We start from the raw sequence: 19,142 nt of genomic DNA, 5'->3' as shown, positions 1-19,142 counted from the left end.
ATTTTGATTTGTTTAAAACTTTTTGGGGGGTTACTACATGAGTCCATATGTGTTATTTCATAATTTTTATGTATTCACTATTATTCTACAATGTACAAAATAGTAAAAATAAAGAAAATAAGTAGATGTGTCCAAACTTTGGACTGTGTGTGTGTATACAGTCCGTTCAGAAAGTATTCAGACCCCTTTTTCCACATTGTTACGTTACAGCCATTTTCTAAAATGTATTAAATAGTTTTTCATCTCTCATCAATTGATACACAATACCCCATAATGACAAAGCAAAAACAGTTTTTTTGAATTTTTTGCAAATGTATTACAAAAAAAACTAAAATATCGCATTTACTTAAGTATTCAGAGCCTTTACTCAGTACTTTGTTGAATCACCTTTTGGCAGCGATTACAGCCTTGAGTCTTCTTGGGTATGGCTACAACCATGGAACACCTGTATTTTGGGAGTTCCCATCTCTGCAGATCCTCTCAAGCTCTGTCAGGTTGGATGAGGAGCATTGCTGCACAGCTTTTTTCAGGTCACTCCAGAGATGTTCAAGTCCGGGCTCTGGCTGGGCCACTCAAGGACATTCGGAGACTTGTCCCGAAGCCAATCCTGAGTCGTCTTTGCTGTGTGCTTAGGGTCGTTGTCCTGTTAGAAGGTGAACTTTCGCCCCAGTCTGAGGTCCTGAGCACTTTGGAACAGGTTTTCATCAAGGATCTCTCTGTACTTTGCTCCGTTCATCTTTCCCTCGATCCTAACTAGTCTCACAGCCCCTGCAGCTGAAACATCCCCACAGCATGATGCTGCCACCACCATGCTTCACCGTAGGGATGGTGCCAGGTTTCCTCCAGATGTGACGCTTGGCATTCAGGCCAAAATGTTCAATCTTGGTTTTGTCAGAACAGAGAATCTTGTTTCTCATGGTCTGAGTCCTTTAGGTGCCTTTTGGCAAACTCCAAGCGGGCTGTCGTGCCTTTTACTGAGAAGTGGCTTCCGTCTGGCCACTCTACCATAAAGGCCTGATTTGGTGGAGTGCTGCAGAGATGGTTGTCCTTCTGGAAGATGCTCCCATCTCCACAGAGGAACCCTGGAGCTCTGTCCGAGTGACCATTGGGTTGGTCACCTCCTTGACCAAGGCCCTTCTCACCCGATTTATCAATTTGGATGGAAGGCCAGCTCTAGGAAGAGTCTTGGTGTTTCCAAAATTCTTCCATTTAAGAATGATGCAGGCCACTGTGTTCTTGGGGACCTTCTCCAGATCTGTGCCTCGACACAATCCTGTCTCGCAGCTCCACGGACAATTCCTTCGACCTCATGGCTTGGTTTTTGCTCTGACATGCACTGTCAACTGTGGTTCCTTATATAGACAGGTGTGTGCCTTTCCAAATCATGTCCCAAACAATTGAATTTACCACAGGTTGACTCTAATTAAGTTGTTGAAACATCAAGGATGATCAATGGAAACAGGATGCACCTGAGCTCAATTTCAAGTCTAATAGCAAAGAGTTTGAATACGTATGTAAATAAGGTATTTCTGTATTAAATTTTTTATACATTTGCAAACATTTCAGAAAACCTGTTTTCGCTTTGTCATAATGGGGTATTGTGTATAGATTGAGGAGAAAATTGATTTAATCAATTTTAAAATAAGGCTGTAACGTAACAAAATCTGGAAGAATGGAAGGGGTCTGAAATACCTTCTGAATGCACTGTATATGTATATGGAGGAAACTAGCTACCTGCTGAGTGTAAACCAATGGTAATTGCTTGGTTATGAACGTCCTCTCTACCCCACTGGCTCTAGTAAATGGTGCTGCCTTGGGGTAAGGTTTGTGGAATAAAATATTTATGTGACTCACTCAACATGATATGATTTGTTTGTCAATAAGTAGTTTTTTGTCCAGCGGATAAGAGCCCAAAAATCCCCCAAAATAATCAAATCTGTCTGAATGCATGAATCTTGCTATTTTGACAGCCACACTCATAATGCATGTTGTTCGTCCTTCCCCAGGACCAGCTAAAGCCTGCGTTTACAGTGGCCAGCCTCCCGGGCACCACCAGTACCCACGCACCTACGGCCCCCACCACATCCACCACCATGCAGGTTAGCAGCGGGCCCTCCTTCCCCATCACCAACTACCTGGCACCCATCTCCGCTAGCAGCAACGTCAACGGCACAGTCCTCAAGACCACCGGTGCCTCCGGAGGGCAGGTCATGCAGCTGCCCAGCGGCTTTACCTTCATGTCAGGTACCTACAGCAGGAGAGACACTGGCCTTTATGCTATGCTATACTTTACTATAATATAATTAAGCAATAAGGCTTAATTATAGCAATAAGTTGTGCGTTGGCCATATACCACACCCCCTCGTGCCTCATTGCTTAATTATACCACGGCTAAGGGCTGTTCTTAGCCACGACGTAAAGCGGGATACCTTATCGCCCCAACAATGGTATATGCATTGGTTGAAGCTCAATGTTAAATTCAAATCTCCCTACCATCATATCTAAGCCACTATGACACCATGTCGAGGAAATTTCCAAAATCGACTTGATTGGAGGTACACAACAAATTCTCCGCCTCTCGTCATGATCCGTCCTGCCATTACTGAGAATCACTATACCAGATTTTTGACAGGGTCGATAGAATTAGGGTCATCAAACCTAGCTCAAATTCTAGAAGTCGGATTAAAACGAGGCTACAGCATCCATAAGGTGACAATTAGACTTGGATCCATTTTGACTGAATACGTGTGTAGGTTCAACAGTTTTTATAAAATTTATAATTTTTCGCTCTCGTGGACATTTCAGTGTTACTTTTTTGTAGCATTTCTGACAATGCTAACATATTTTCAGCTGGATCTCAGAGTTTTAAAACCGGGACCAACAACTCGGTTGCTGCACAACAGCCGCAGCTAGCTAGTAGCAGCTGTAGCTAGCTAACACCAGTAGAAGAGAAGCAAGCTACAAGTAAAGGAGACTAGATAGATAGGTATATTTTGCTATGGAAGGTTTTTCATATGGCTGAAGTCATCTGTGTAAACTAAATCAGAGCACAAACAAATAAGCTAGCGAACGTCCTTGGCTGCTAGCCAGTAGTTACAAGCCAACGAAACTGTACTATAGCTGTATAGATCGTGCACCAACCACAACTCAATGTTGACAATATATTCTTCCATAAAGCTTCGCTAGCTAAGTAAAGTTTATAGTCAACACCAAACACTTAACTTATAAAACATGGAATAGGCATTGCTCATCAAGCTACTCCGGCATGATACAGTCAAACTGGCTAGATAGCCTCCACTTTTCTGGGAAGGCTTTCCACTATTAATGTGGAAAAGCCTTCTCAGATTTGTCTGTTGGACTGCCAGATGGTGAAGTGTGATTCATCACTCCAGAGAACGCGTTTCCACTGTTCCAGAGTCCAATGGCGGCGAGCTTTACACCACTCCACCCGACGCTTTGCATTATGCATGGTGATTTGTAGGCTTGTGTGCAGCTGCTCGGCCATGAAAACCCATTTCATGAAGCGCCCGACGAACAGTTCTTGTGCTGACGTTGCTTCCAGAGGCAGTTTGTGACTCGGTAGTGAATGTTGCAACCGAGGACAGACGATTTTTCTGCGCGTCAGCACTCGGCGTTCCCATCTTGTCAGCTTGTGTGGCCTACCACTTCACGATTGAGGCATGGTCCTAGACGTTTCCACTTCACAATAACAGCACTTACAGTTGACCAGGACAGCTCTAGCAGGGCATACATTTTGCAAACTGACTTGTTGGAAAGGTGGCATCCTATGATGGTGCCACATTGAAAGTCACTGAGCTCCTCAGTACGGGCTATTCTACTGCATGGCTGTGTGCTCGATGTTATACATCTGTCAGCAACGGGTGTGGCTGAAATAGCCAAATCACTAATTTGAAGGCTATGTGGTTTATTTTCCAAATGTTGAAGTTTGGTTCATTTTAGGTTCTGAATGAAAGGTGAAGAAAAAGTATTTTCAGGAAGTTTAAAATGTATTTTACGAACGTTGAAAATACGTATTTTCCGGATGTTGATATTGGGTTAATTTTCAGTTCTGAATGAATGTTAAATACTTTCTCTAAATGTATTTTTCATTTTTTAAATATTGTTTTATATTTATTTTCTCCCCAATTTCGTGGGATCCAATTGTCCCATCGCTGCAACTCCCGTACGGACTCAGGAGCGGCAAAGGTCGAGAGCCGTGCGTCCTCCAAAACACAACCCAGCCAAGCAGCACTGCTTCTTGACACACTGCTCGCTTAACCCGGAAGCCAGCCGCAATTTGTCGGAGGAAACACCGTACACCTGGCGACCGTGTCAGCGTGCATTGTGCCCGGCCCGCCACAGGAGTCGCTATTGCACGATGGGACAAGAACATCCCTGCCGGCCAAACCCTCCTCTAACCCAGATGACGCTGAGCCAATTGTGCGCTGCCCCATGGGTCTCCCGGTCACGGCTGGCTTCAACAGAGCCTGGACTCGAACCAGGATCTCTGGTGGCACAGCTAGCACTGCGATGCAGTGCCTAACACGAAACCCAAACCGGCTGTGTGCGTGCGCCATCGTGCATAAATGTATTTTGTCCCCCCACACCAAACGCGATCATGACACGCAGGTTAAAATATAAAAACAAACTCTGAACCAATTATATTAATTTGAGGACCGGTCGAAAAGCATTAAACATCTATGGCAATTTAGCTAGTTAGCTTGCACTTGCTAGCTAATTTGTCCTATTTAGCTAGCTTGCTGTTGCTAGCTAATTTGTCCTGGGATATAAACATTGAGTTGTTATTTTACATGAAATGCACAAAGGTCCTCTACTCCGCCAATTAATCCACACATAAAACGGTCAACCAAATCGTTTCTAGTTATCTCTCTTCCTTCCAGGCTTTTTCTTCTCTTGACTTTATATTGCGATTGGCAACTTTCATGAATTGGGTGCGTTACCGCCACTGACCTCGTTCGTCTTTCAGTCACCCACGTGGGTATAACCAATGAGGAGATGGCACGTGGGTACCTGCTTCTATAAACCAATGAGGAGATGAGAGAGGCAGGGCGATCTGCAGCGCGATCTGCGTCAGAAATAGAACTGATTTCTATTTTAGCCCTTGGCAACGCAGACGCTCGTTGGCGCAATAATTGAATAACATAGATTTCAAAATGTATTTTGCAACGCTCGCGTCGCGTGTGCGAGCGTTGCAAAATACATTTTGAAATCTACGTTACTCAATTATTGCGCCAACGAGCGTCTGCGTATGGTCAGCCTGTTAGACCACTTGGGAGGCCTTCCTAAATGTTTTTACTGTAATGTACTGCACTCTGCTGTGCTCTACTGCAGTGGTTCTCAAACTTCTCCTCGGGGACCCCAATCGTTTCAAAACATTTTTGTACCTCTGAACTAGCTATTCAAGAACTTGAGGATTTTGTACACCTGATTCAACTTGTCAACTATCTCTGGAATAGATCAATTACATGGAACTGCCTGGGGTCCCCATGGAGAGTTTTGAGAACCACTATTCTACTGTACTACGCTGTGCTGTCCAAACTTGTACTGTCCAAACATGGATGTCTATGATTGGTTCAGATTTGGTCCAGTCCGGACGAGACCAAGTCTGAACCAAACATTGTTTGGATCAAATCAAGGCCATTCCGGATCAGACCAAATCTGAACAAAACATAGACATCTAGGATTGGTTCAGATTTGGTCCAGACCAGAACAAAAATAAACATCCGTGGATGAGATTCCCTAAAAACGGGTTAGGAGAACATACGCAGCAGGTTAGAATTAACACGGCAGGTTAGGCGAATTGGATTTAGCGAAAATGCTCTCTATTGATATTCACACCCTCCCCTCTTTAAAGGGAGAATCCATATGTTTTGAATAAATGCAAATAGCCATGTCTATGAAGTAATAGCCAGGGCCCGTTTTCACGATAGCGATGGAACTTAAGGTTACGAGTGTTTCAACGATGCATCGTTTCTATAAAGGCCGCAAAAATCACATGCGTTTCCCAAAACATCACGTAGGGAGAACCTTCAGTAAGTGCGTTGTTAGAGCATATGTCGATACTGATAGGATCGAAAGAAAGGCGGCACTGCTCTTGGATCAGCGTTCTCCATATTCAAATGTTACCTTAACATTCAATTCTGACAATGGATCAGCTCCTAGAAATAAATTATCACCTTCAGAAAGTATTCATACCCCTTGACGTATTCCACATTTTGTGTTACAGCTTGAATTCATAAATTGATTTAATTTATGTTGTTTCTCGCCCATCTACACACACTACCACATAATGACAAAGTTAAAACATGTTTTTAGAATTATTTTGCTAATTTATTTAAAATGAAATACAGAAATATCTAATTTACATAAGTATTCACACCCCTGAGTCAATACTAATGTATTGCCTTTTGCAGCGATTACAGCTGTGAATCTGGGTTATTCTCTTAGCTTTGCACACCTGAGTTGTACAATATTTGCACGTCATTATTTAAAACATTCTTCAAGCTCTGTGAAGTTAGTTGTTGATCATTGTTAGACAGCCATTTAAGTCTTGCCATAGATTTAAGCCAATGCTGTTACCAGGCCACTCAGGAACATTCAATGTCATCTTGGTCAGCAACTTGTGTATATTTGGCCATGTTTTAGGTTACTGTCCTGCTGAAAGGTGCATTTGTCTTGCAGTATGTTGGAAAACCGACTAAACCAGGTTTTCCTCTACGATTTTGCCTGTGCTTAGCTCTATTCCATTTATTTTTATCCTGGAAAAACTCCCTAGTCCTTGCCGATGACAAGCATACCCATAACATGACTCAGCCGCTGCCATTCTTGAAAATATTAAGAGTGGCACTCAGTGACGTGTTGTATTGGATTTGCCCGCAACATAATGCTTTGTATTCAGGACAAAAAGTTAATTTCTTTGTCAAATTTTTTGCAGTTTTACTTTAGTGCCTTATTGCAAACAGGATGCATGTTTTGGAATATTTTTTATTCTGTACAGGTTTCCTTCTTTTCACTCTGTCATTTAGGTTAGTATTGTGGAGTAACTACAGTGTTGTTGATCCATCCTCTGTTTTGTCACAGCCATTAAACTCTAACTGTTTTAAAGGTGGAATATGCAGAAATCGCTTTGCCATTTCCTGGTTGCTAAAATTCGAATAGTGGCCTAATTTCAGTTTGTGACAAAACAAGCAAGTATGGTGTAGGGAATTATTGTCCCATGTAAACCGCTGTGAAATATATATAGATTTTTTTTGTCTTCGAGGGGCAGTGTGGTTGACTTCTGAAGCTAAGCAGGGTTGGTCCTGGTCAGTCCCTGGATGGGAGACCAGATGCTGCTGGAAGTGGTGTTGGAGGGCCAGTAGGAGGCACTCTTTCCTCTGGTCTAAAAAAATATCCCAATGCCCCAGGGCAGTGATTGGGGACACCGCCCTGTGTAGGGTGCCGTCTTTCGGATGGGACGTTAAACGGGTGTCCTGACTCTCGGAGGTCATTAAAGATCCCATGGCACTTATCGTAAGAGTAGGGGTGTTAACCCCGGTGTCCTGGCTAAATTTCCAATCTGGCCCTCAAACCACCACAGTCACCTAAGAATCCCCAGTTTACAATTAACTCATTTATCCTCCTCTCCCCTGTAACTATTCCCCAGGTCGTTGCTGTAAATGAGAACGTGTTCTCAGTCAACTTACCTGGTAAAATAACGGATAAATATTTTGAGATGGGCTTGAATAAGCTAAGTAGGCAATATGCAGAGGGTAGCATAATTTGTCTGATTCTCTGTAATATTGTTATGGGAACAATAATGCATTTTATTTTGTAAAGTGGTTTCCTGCATCAAACAACAACATTTTCAGTCACCTCCTTGTCTGAAGGACAAGTAGATAAACAGGTAAATGTCAAGACTTGCATTTTTTTTTTTTTTTTTCTTCAAACGTCTCATGGAATGTAGGTATACCACACATTGGCTGCTACTGTAGGCTGAAAGATAGAACAGCTTTTTCCGTGTTAAAATGTTATGGGATGCATTTTATCCATAGTTTTTTTTGATGGTAGGCCACTCTGGTAGGCCTAGATTATGATCAAATAACCACAGTAGCCTACTGTTAAAACTAACTTTAAAAATAATACTACTACTAACCCAATCCTCTTCGGGGGACACATGTTTGTAAAAATGAAGAGAAAACACTTAAATAATATCACAAGTCCAGTCCTTTTTTTAAATGTTCATTACATGCAAGACATATTTCATGTAGTCCTCATTATATCCTGTTGTATTCCGACAAAACAAAGGTAGAAGGAAAAAGGAACATAGATTCTAATGGCCGCTAATGACTGCAAGTAAAAATATGTCTTATGCATCACACTGCCCATAAAGGAATACCCAAGTTTAACTTACAATCGACTCTGACACAGCCATGGCACGATAGCCAAGAACACATGCAGTACTGACAATCCAGAGTGAGTAAACCTGTAAAACCAACCCATACACATTTAGTTTTTATTCCAGGGTCGTTGCTCTATCACCTCGGCTGTTTTACACCTAGGCCTATAACATTAGGATCAAGAATATAAAAGGTAGCATTAATAGCTTATATAGAAATATATAATATACCTTTCTCTCACTTACAGAAGTGCTTCCATAAGCCAGTTATTGTAATGTGCTACCGTTAACTTGAATCACTTTATCCCAGTGTTAACCAGCCCGCCACACACTAGAGACAACAACCCTGTTGACAATACCTAATCTATTTGCTGGTGTGTATCCGAACAATAATCATCATTTACATTTTTTACATTGAGATTAATTTTTTTAACGTAAAAGGGTAATAACACCAATTATTCTAGGATCATATAGGCCTATTCCAATAAAGAACCTAGGCAGGTTTTTCATTATATAATCCTTTGTCCTAGCCCTATAATACATTTATTCATATTTATTAAGTTTTATCTTAAACGCGATTTTTACCTTGTCAGCTCGGGGATTCGATCCAGCAACTTTTCGGTTACTGGCCCAACGCCCTATATATAACAGCTTTTAAGTCATAGTATACCCGACCTCTACAATTAGGCCATGTATCATATCAAACTAAAAAAACAACCTTGGTCTTTCTAATGTATAATCTTCAAATTAAAAAAATACAAATTCATAAAGAAAAAAGGTAATCCTTACCCATCTTCGCCTTCCCCTAAATCTAAACCGGATATTACGTACATATAGTCCAAAATTCCATATTGCCTAAATAGAAAAAGGCTAAGTTCATCATACTCATTCTGCATTACCATAAATCCAACTTTATTTGAAGTCCACATAGTCCACGTTTCCATACTGCATGAATAAACATAAAAAATAAAGTTGTTAATGTAAAAATGTTTTGGGTAAAAAACAAATGAATCCATATTTGTACTGTGTAATGCAGTGCAAATATGTATCGGGACTACTTCAACAACAGGAGGTAGCTTTCACTCACAGCCACGTTGTAATCTTCGAGTCCTTGAACATTTGGTTGTTTACATAATTGATCGACCACTAGACGAACATTCTGCTTCTCTGCTTGGAGCCTTTCGAAAGTGGGGTACAGGGCACGTCGTCTCCACTATTTCATGGGGAAATTGTTCATGAATAGAGAATGGGGTGTTCTTCAATTCCCTACCCTGTTGTAACAAGGCAATTTTCATTTTGTAGTGGGTTAGCATAACTACGATCGGACGGGACCTTCCCTCTGCTCTGCCACCGAAACGATGTGCCCTTTTGAAAATCAATTGTTTCCTCCTGTTCGTCCATCATTTTGAGATTACGTTTCATGAACACTTTAACTTTTTCTTCCGTTGACTGATATTTTTCGTTTTCATCCTCCTTTATTCCCATTATAACAATATCATTCTTCATACTTCTGCACTTTAGATCAAGTAATTCGGCTTTCATTGTTTTATTTTCATACCGTAGCCTAGGGAGTCCACGGTAGTTTTCAATGTCTTATTTTCCGCTCATATTTCTTCCATTTTATTACTGTAATCCATTCCTGTTTTTAAGACCTCAACCTCCCCCAGTAGCCCAGGTAATATAACCAGTTTATTAACTATTCGCTCATACTTGTAAGCAATGCTCTATCTTCTGGAGACAGAGATATAAAAACGTCCCCCTCCGATGTTACATTTTGAATTTTAGACGGCGGCTTCCCTTCAGTTTCGCCCCATCAGAACTTGAGGAAAGGTCTGCTCTTGTTCGCTTCGATGTATCCGTTTCTTTTTCGAGCATATCAAAATGCTGTTCAATAAATAGTTCTAGATTCTCTATATTATCCAGAATGTTTGTTTCGTAGTTATCAGCTAATCCTACATTTTTGTGATGAACTAATGGGACAAGTGCCTTCAACGCTGGCGTGGGTAGAGCCTCAGTGTTCACAGTAAACGCGAGCTGGAAGTTGCACAGAATTTTCACAACATTCAAGTTTGTGCCTAGCAGACCTGTTTGGTTCTAGGGTATTTGAAAAGTATTTGAAAATAGTTTATAATAGTATTTATAGGAAATTATTTAAATACTTCAAATCGTATTTGTTGATTTGGTTATTATTTTAAAATATATATAATTTGGAAAAAAGGCTAAAATATTCAAATACAAATACTTGATTAAGCATGTATTTGAACCCAGATCTGGTCCGTCAACACGATTTAAATTTGAATCATCTTGCCACGACGTCGAGGTGGTTCGTGGCAGTAGCGTCTCCACTTAAACAGCTGTTTATATTTTGCCGCGTTTCACATCTCCAGGAAGCCCTTTCAGCTTGGTTATATTTTACATGAATTACAAAGCCCCAGTATCCACGAAGGAAACATCTACATCCAATGGGCTCATGCCTTTGATTTTCATTGTAGGAGAGGAATAATTAGGAGGTCCAACACAATGGCCATCCCCTAGTCGGCTGCTGGTCTCTGCCTATAATTGGTCATGAATATTCAGTGAAGATTAGGCAGTTCAATTCTGAAATTATCCTTTCTTTTTAATTCATGGAGCCCCTGCTCAGATGGAGTGTTTTGGAGCCAGATGTGCCCCTTGTAATAGGATTTGCTATCTATCTGGATCTGGGGCTCCCAAGTGGCACAGTCATTGTAAATAAGAATTTGTTCTTAACTGACTTGCCTAGTTAAATAAAATAAAACATCTGTAGGTAGCCCACCAACCACAAGGAAGGCATTTGTACATGTTTTGCATTTTGAAATCTGTGTAATTTAAGATGGCTATCGTGATTCCTCAATAATATTTTTTTCAGAACGGGGTCTTAGAATCTTTATATTTGCGTTGCCATAAATAATTGTATTGCTCTGACTGGAATATTGATATTAAACGAGATCAAATTAGTACAGGAGGTCCAGGTCTACTAGTAAAAATGACCATCAATTTAAGGCATGAAATTGTAGCTGCTGTTACAGCCATGTAATACTGGGTAATAACCACCTTAAAGCTTAAGAAGTCTTAGTTTGATTGAAATAAAGTTTTTTTTTTTTAAATCATGTAGTGGTGCAATCATCATCTGACATTCTAAAGTATTACCCTTGATGTTGCCCTTGTTGTGATGTCTGCTTGTAGTGATAGTGTGGCTAACGAACTGAGTAGCGCAGAGATGTTGTTCTGGGTCCCGAGGTAGCAGATCTTTCTCTCCCGCTCCCTTTCTCTCCCATTATGACAGCAGGCTGAATCACTCACTCACTCACTCACTCACTCACTCACTCATCCTTTTTCCCCCTCCTGCAGCAGGCACTCCTCTCCCTCCCGGCACCCCCACCATTCCGCTCAGCCAGCTGCACCAGCACTCCCTGGCCATCTCGGGACAGCGGGGCCAGAAGCTCACCGCATCACAACTGACACAGCAGGGCCAGCAGGCCGTCTTCCGATTCCCCGCTGCAGTCTCCCTAGGTCAGTCTGTCGGGAGCAAGAGACTAGTCTGTGTCTGTTGAGAGACTAGTTTGTCTGTAGGTTGACAGAGACAAGTTTTCCCCTTCCTATATTAATGGGTAAGCGGGCATCCCGGAGCTCTGTAACATAAGTCCCTGCCCCCAGTTGTGTTTTTTGAGATTCGCAGGATGATAAGGTCGGTGTCTTGTGGGCTTTATAAAACACATTTGATTTGAAATGTTATTGTAAGCGGGGGGGGATTGGGTATAGGCCTTGCTACATATTTCCATAAAGAACTGGTATTCATGTTTTATTGTTGTGGATGTAGTTAGTCATGGTCTGATTTGTGCTCCGGGAAAAAAGAGGGAGACTTGTCTGTCTGTGGCTGCAGAGGGGGATGTACAGTCGTGGCCAAACGTTTTGAGAATGACACAAATATTAATTTCCACAAAGTTTGCTGCTTCAGTGTCTTTAAATATTTTTGTCAGATGTTACTGTGGAATACTGAAGTATAATTACAAGCATTTCATAAGTGTCAAAGGCTTTTATTGACAATTACATGAAGTTGATGCAAAGAGTCAATATTTGCAGTGCTGACCCTTCTTTTTCAAGACTTCTGCAATCCGCCCTGGCATGCTGTCATTTAACTTCTGGGCCACATCCTGACTGATGGCAGCCCATTCTTGCATAATCAATGCTTGGAGTTTGTCAGAATTTGTGGGTTTTGTTTGTCCACCCGCCTCTTGAGGATTGACCACAAGTTCTCAATGGGATTAAGGTCTGGGGAGTTTCCTGGCCATGGACCCAAAATATCAATGTTTTGTTCCCCGAGCCACTTAGTTATCACTTTTGCCTTATGGCAAGGTGCTCCATCATGCTGGAAAAGGCATTGTTTGTCACCAAACTGTTCCTGGATGGATGGGAGAAGTTGCTCTTGGAGAATGTGTTGGTGCCATTCTTTATTCCATTCTGTGTTCTTAGGCAAAATTGTGAGTGAGCCCACTCCCTTGGCTGAGAAGCAACCCCACACATGAATGGTCTCAGGATGCTTTACTGTTAGCATGACACAGGACTGATGGTAGCGCTCACCTTGTCTTCTCCGGACAAGCTTTTTTCCGGATGCCCCAAACAATCGGAAAGGGGATTCATCAGAGAAAATGACTTTACCCCAGTCCTCAGCAGTCCAATCCCTGTACATTTAGCAGAATATCAGTCTGTCCCTGATGTTTTTCCTGGAGAGAAGTGGCTTCTTTGCTGCCCTTCTTGACACCAGGCCATCCTCCAAAAGTCTTTGCCTCACTGTGCGTGCAGATGCACTCACACCTGCCTGCTGCCATTCCTGAGCAAGCTCTGTACTGGTGGTGCCCCGATCCCGCAGCTGAATCAACTTTAGGAGACGGTCCTGGCGCTTGCTGGACTTTCTTGGGCGCCCTGAAGCCTTCTTCACAACAATTGAACCGCTCTCCTTGAAGTTCTTGATGATCCGATAAATGGTTGATTTAGGTGCAATCTTACTGGCAGCAATATCCTTGCCTGTGAAGCTCATTTTGTGCAAAGCAATGATGACGGCGCATGTTTCCTTGCAGGTAACCATGGTTGACAGAGGAAGAACAATGATTCCAAGCACCACCCTCCTTTTGAAGCTTCCAGTCTGTTATTTGAACTCAATCAGCATGACAGAGTGATCTCTAGCCTTGTCCTCGTCAACACTCACACCTGTGTTAACGAGAGAATCACTGACATGATGTCAGCTGGTCCTTTTGTGGCAGGGCTGAAATGCAGTGGAAATGTTTTTGGGGGATTCAGCTCATTTGCATGGCAAAGAGGGACTTTGCAATTAATTGCAATTCATCTGATCACTCTTCATAACATTCTGGAGTATATGCACATTGCCATCATACAAACTGAGGCAGCAGACTTTGTGAAAATTTATATTTGTGTCATTCTCAAAACTTTTCGCCGCGACTGTACAAGGAATAACAGGCATGAGGCAGGCATGAACTTTAGTTGACTGTACGTAGGTGTATGAAACCATGTCCAAAACTGTATGGGGCAAACTAATATTCCTACCATTTATAAGAGTTCTGACAGTAAGATTATAATAGTGTACAGGTGAGTGATCAGCTGTTTTGTGTTGCCTGTTCCCCTCCAGGGGGAGGGATGACCCAGCAGCTGCAGGCCATCCAGGTGCACCCCACCACACACACCAACGACAGCAGCTCGGAGATCTCCCAGACCTCGACTGTCTCCTCTGGTAACTCTCCTCTGTCTAACACAGGGCTGTACAACCCTGGTTATGTGTGATAAGCTCTATCCAGAGTCTAATGTATCTCTCCTGAGTGAGCTGAGTGGGTGGAAGGTTGTAGTCTACAATACTGAGGGGTCAACTTTAGTTGAACAGAATTTACTTTTCCCTCAGTGATACAGTGCCATCTGGTGGGCAATGTCTCTTCTAAACTTCTCACTTTGTCTCATACACTAATATCTTTTCCCCACTCCCCCAGCGACCATTGTCACGTCGTCTGTGCCCACGTCCATGGCGGGGCACATGATGTACACCAGCCCCCACACAGTGATGTACGCGTCCAGCCCCTCGGCCATGCAGGTGTCCCACGGACAGGGCCAGGACACAGGTGAGACCACGCTTGACTACAGTAGGCTACGCTGGGACACAGGTGAGACTACACTGGCTGTGGGTTAATGGGGGAGGTTGATTGATGTATGATTCAGACCTCCGTTCAATTAGTATTTTTTTCTTTCATTTTTTTTTATTTAGCTGGGTGTATTGAGCTTGAAATGCTCAAAAAAATTGCAACCTATCCTATCTGGCATTCCAGGCAGGCTTAATCAAATGCTCAAAGGATGAAAACGCATACTGTTTGAACCCAGGTCTGGTATGAATATAGCTACGTAGTCGGGAGGTTGACTATGACAGGCTAGTGGGTTTGATCCCGACCCCAAAGTGGGGTGGTATAGCCTACACAGCATGCACGTAGTCTCTGTATATATTCAGTGGTAAAATGTTAGTTTAGATGAGAGGGCTGTGTTCTTCATGTTTGTATGTGTCCGTCTCTCTCTGGCTAGGTGCTGTCCCTCAGGTATTCCTTACGGCACCCTCAGGCACCATGCAGATCCCTGTTTCTGCAGTGCAGCTACACCCAGTACGGCAAGACCTACATTTTACAAGTGAAACTCTCATATTCTCTCTGCAACCAGCATGCCACTGACCTGCACTAATGCATCCGGACAGAGCACTGTTTATCACTGTGGAGGGGTAGGGTTTGGCCTGCCTCCTGTACTGTTACTGTATGTGGATGATCTACTCCTATGACATTTGGGGCTCCAGAGTGGTCCAGCAGTCTAAGGCACTGCATCTCAGTGCTAGAGGCGTCACAGACCCTGGTTTGATCCCGGGCTGTATCACAACAGGCTGTGATCGGGAGTCCCATAGGGCGGCGCACAATTGGCCCAGTGTCGTCAGGGTTAGGGGAGGGTTTGGCCTGGGGTAGGCTGTCATTGTAAAATAAGAACTTGTTCTTAACTGACTTAACATTATTGAAAGATATATGTTCTTTGGAAGACTTAATTTTTTTATTGAGAAAGTCATTCAAAGTCAGGTAAGATTGAGATTTAAATAGATTGGCTTTTTATAGAGGTTTTTGTGTGAGTGAATGACTAAAGTTTAGGAACAGAATATAAACCATTGTGTTTCACAGAGCCTTAGTTGGAGTACAATAGCTACAGTACACTATAACAACACAAATGACCAAACTCATGCAAAGTGATGCTTTTAGAAAAAGCTTTCTTATCAAAAAGAGAGGATTTAAGTTAATCAATTTAATGTCAATAATTTTGTGCTTAGGTAGCAGGTTGGGGTCAATTCCAGTCAATTCAGGAAGTACACAAAAATTCTAATTCTCTTCAATGCTTTTCAATTAGGGGCATTTTGAATTTGAATTTGGTTTACTTCCTGAATTGCCTGGAATTGAAATGGAATTGACCCAAACCCTGTTAGGCAGGTGTATTGTCTGGCAATTTAGCAAATTCATCATAGTGGGCAGAACAAGCAAGGAGGTGGGCAGAGCCAAGCATGAGCTAGTGAGATCCTATTGCCTCGTTCTGGCATGTAATTGCATATTTCCGTGGGGGAACGCCTACTCTGTCAAGTGCACGTGTCCAATAACTCAATTCGCCCTTGCACTCCTAAACAATGAAATTTCAAAACAACTTTGGGAAAGGGTAACAAAACTGCAAAACTGTTCATAACATATTCTAGTTTTGGGAACAGAAAACTGTATTGATATCAACCGTTTCATCGATGAGAAAATTCGTAGAATGTCGGGCAAAATCCATCTTCTCCCCCTGGCGGCCACTGGGCTTCCTCTCATCACCATATTTGGTGCTGAGTGGAAATGCCAACCGAATGCTTCAGATTTATACATCCGGCTCATTGTTCTGTCTGTGGTGGACCCATGCTGAGCATAGAGTTATGTTCTCTCTTCTTTCTCAATGTCACTTTAATTCTCTTTGACCTTTGATTGGTCTGCAGTGGCGCATGCTGATGTTGATGTGCTGTGTTGCAGATGGTGATTGGTCAGCAGTTGAGCAGCAGCAGCAGTAACCTGACAGAGCTGCAGGTGGTCAACCTGGACACCACACAGAACACTAAGAACGACTGACAGACACACTGAGGCCCAGGGAAACTGGCCAGACATCTCTATTTATTGATGCCTTTCATCAGCATTTCATTTTACAGCTCTGTGTGTCGCATTTACATTACAATTCTGTAAGTATGCACACGCATGGAAGGGTATGTGCGTCGCTAAGCTTTGTATGTGAGTCGATGTTTGAAAATACGTATGTATTCATTCACTAAAGCATAGAAAGGAATTGAGATATTCACTAAATCCTCCTTTTGGAATACCTTGTCTATAGTATAATTTTTTTGGGGGGGTGGGGGTCTGTAATTATTTGTCAAGTGCACATGATGCAGGTGCTGCAGCTCCACACGTCAGCCAAAGAGACATTCACGTGTGTGAATGTTTGTGTGTGTGTGTATATATATATATATGTATGCAAACGTGGGATTTATAAATGGGAAGGGTATGGTGGCTTTGAGGTTATAAAGACATTTGTAAATGTACATAATTTTTTAATTGAATCAAATTGTATTTTCGGCCTGTTTGTGCGATGGCATATAGTTTTGTATATGCAAGTCATTTGCATATAGAATAAATTAATTATTTATACACTATGTACACCCGCTCTTTCATGACATACACTGACCAGGGGAATCCAGGTGAAAGCTATGATCCCTTAATGATGTCACATCCACTTCAATCAGTGTAGATGAAGGTGAGGAGACATGTTAAAGAAGGATTTTAAGCCTTGATACAATTGATGCATGGATTGTGTATGTGTGCCATTGAGGGTGAATGGGCAAGACAAAAGATTTAAGTGCCTTTGAACGGGGTACGGTAGTAGGTGGCAGGCGCACCAGTTTGTGTTAAGAACTGCTGGGTTTTTCAGGTGCAACAGTTTCGCGTGTGTTTCAATAATAGTCCACCACCCAAAGGACATCCAGCCAACTTGATCCAACTGCGGGAAGCATTGGAGTCAACATGGGCCAGCATCCCTGTGGAACGCTTTCGACACCATGTAGAGTCCATGACCTGAAAAATCGAGGCTGTTCTGAAGGCTATTTCTTATAGTTGGCCAACTAACCTTACTAGATCATATATTCTGAAGCGTAAAATATATTCTGGTAAAAATGTATAATTTAATTATTTAAATCGAGTCGGCTGGATAAGCGAATGATCCTGCGTTGTGAAATATAAGCCAGCGTGTGCCAAACAACTGACTGACAAGGGTGACATCTTTTCAGAGTGAACCACAGTGACCTCTTCACACCTTGCCAGTCACAGTGCTGAAGGACTGCGTCTACTGGTGCCTGTAGGGCCATGTAGGTTATTGGAAGTTATTTTCGCTAGTCTGGGCAGTTGTAAGCAGGGCACTAGCAAGCTCCTGTGTCGGTTAAGAATTGGACATAATGCCAGGATGAAACACTGAACTCAAATGGTTTTCTACTATTCTCATTTAGCTGAAATAAAAAAGGGTATTTTCTCTAGGTGTCAGTAATGTATGAAGGGTTTGTTAGTCTCCTTATAACCATACCTGGATTCGTGTATTATATAATATGCTTAATTATGCTAGGTGGGGTTTGTACTTTTGAGACTTTTATATTGGTTCCATCACAACAGGCAGGCTCAATCAAGCACAACTTATGTATATGAACCCAGGTCTGGTTATAACATGGTTGATCAATCAACCAATACATCTATACAATGTCATATTGCCTCTGAACCATTTAAACATGCTATACTGGCTTTTTCGTTTAACTGTGTTCATGAAGAATAGTGAGGTTTTAAAGGGTACTTCGAAAAGTTACTGTTAACCCACTACAAGTTTTAAAGGAAGCCCTTATATCCATCAAGTATCACTTCATAGTATTTATTTGGAGAAATAATGGTATTTGACCCAGTTAGGACCCACTTTACCAAGGTGGATTGGGGATAGTGAGAGCACAATTTTTTTCTACCACAGGGCCTCTTTTTCATAGCTGTGGGTTTACGTTCTCATGAAGGGAATTGAAACGTCTGTTTATTTTGCAAGAGCCTTGGACTTTAGCTTTTACTGTACATTAAACTCATGTATTTCTCCCATCCCAGGAAATTGTTTCACCAGTCAGTGGAATATTTTTGTGTATATATGGACTGAGCTGACAATGTATTGAGCAAGTTCATGCAATGCTTAGATTTTTTGGGAATTTGCAATCAAAAGGCCGAGATTCAAGCCGATCATGTTTGTAGACATTGCGTCTTTTAAAGGCAATGTTGCGGAGATTGCATTCAAGATCAGCTGTTCAGATTTCGACCGCTCAATTGTAAATTCTTTAATGTCAAGCGCGCTATAACTGAGGTTTTGGATGGAATCCCGGCCAAAGTCTTGTGGGTTAGAAGTTGACATTTGTTATCTCAGATCCTTCTAATGGATCTCAAAAAAAGTATTTTTACTTTTAAAAGGAGATTATGAATAAATGGAAGCGCAGTCATGGTCAAATATAAATGGTTGTTTTGTTTCCGTACTTTTGAATCTAAACGTCACCATATGTACAAAACTTTTGTAATAAAAACAAATTAAACCTTGAATGCATTTTGTCAATTTGATTCAACAT

The 19,142-nt window shown here is 42.0% G+C and overlaps 1 protein-coding gene across 4 annotated transcripts in view; it reads left to right on the top strand.

Moving 5' to 3' along the window:
- The window catches only part of LOC139562487 (serum response factor-like), a 64,274-nt gene extending 45,158 nt beyond the window's left edge, over window positions 1-19,116 (top strand). The window contains exons 3-8 of one of the 4 annotated variants that reach the window (XM_071380214.1): window positions 2,007-2,244; window positions 11,768-11,929; window positions 14,061-14,162; window positions 14,413-14,541; window positions 14,993-15,094; window positions 16,492-19,116. In XM_071380214.1, the coding sequence (XP_071236315.1) occupies window positions 2,007-2,244; window positions 11,768-11,929; window positions 14,061-14,162; window positions 14,413-14,541; window positions 14,993-15,094; window positions 16,492-16,529 (771 nt within the window). In that variant the 3' untranslated portion in view covers window positions 16,530-19,116. Of the gene's footprint in view, window positions 1-2,006; window positions 2,245-11,767; window positions 11,930-14,060; window positions 14,163-14,412; window positions 14,584-14,992; window positions 15,095-16,491 lie in introns of all 4 variants that reach the window. The other 3 variants (XM_071380212.1, XM_071380213.1, XM_071380211.1) reach the window with 3 other exon arrangements.
- Window positions 19,117-19,142: the final 26 nt, after the last annotated feature.

Source organism: Salvelinus alpinus, chromosome 32 (assembly GCF_045679555.1).
Source record: "Salvelinus alpinus chromosome 32, SLU_Salpinus.1, whole genome shotgun sequence".
In the NCBI taxonomy this organism is placed as follows: domain Eukaryota; kingdom Metazoa; phylum Chordata; class Actinopteri; order Salmoniformes; family Salmonidae; genus Salvelinus; species Salvelinus alpinus.
Note: the sequence above shows the minus strand (reverse complement) of the source record. Positions and strands in the feature narration are given on the sequence as shown.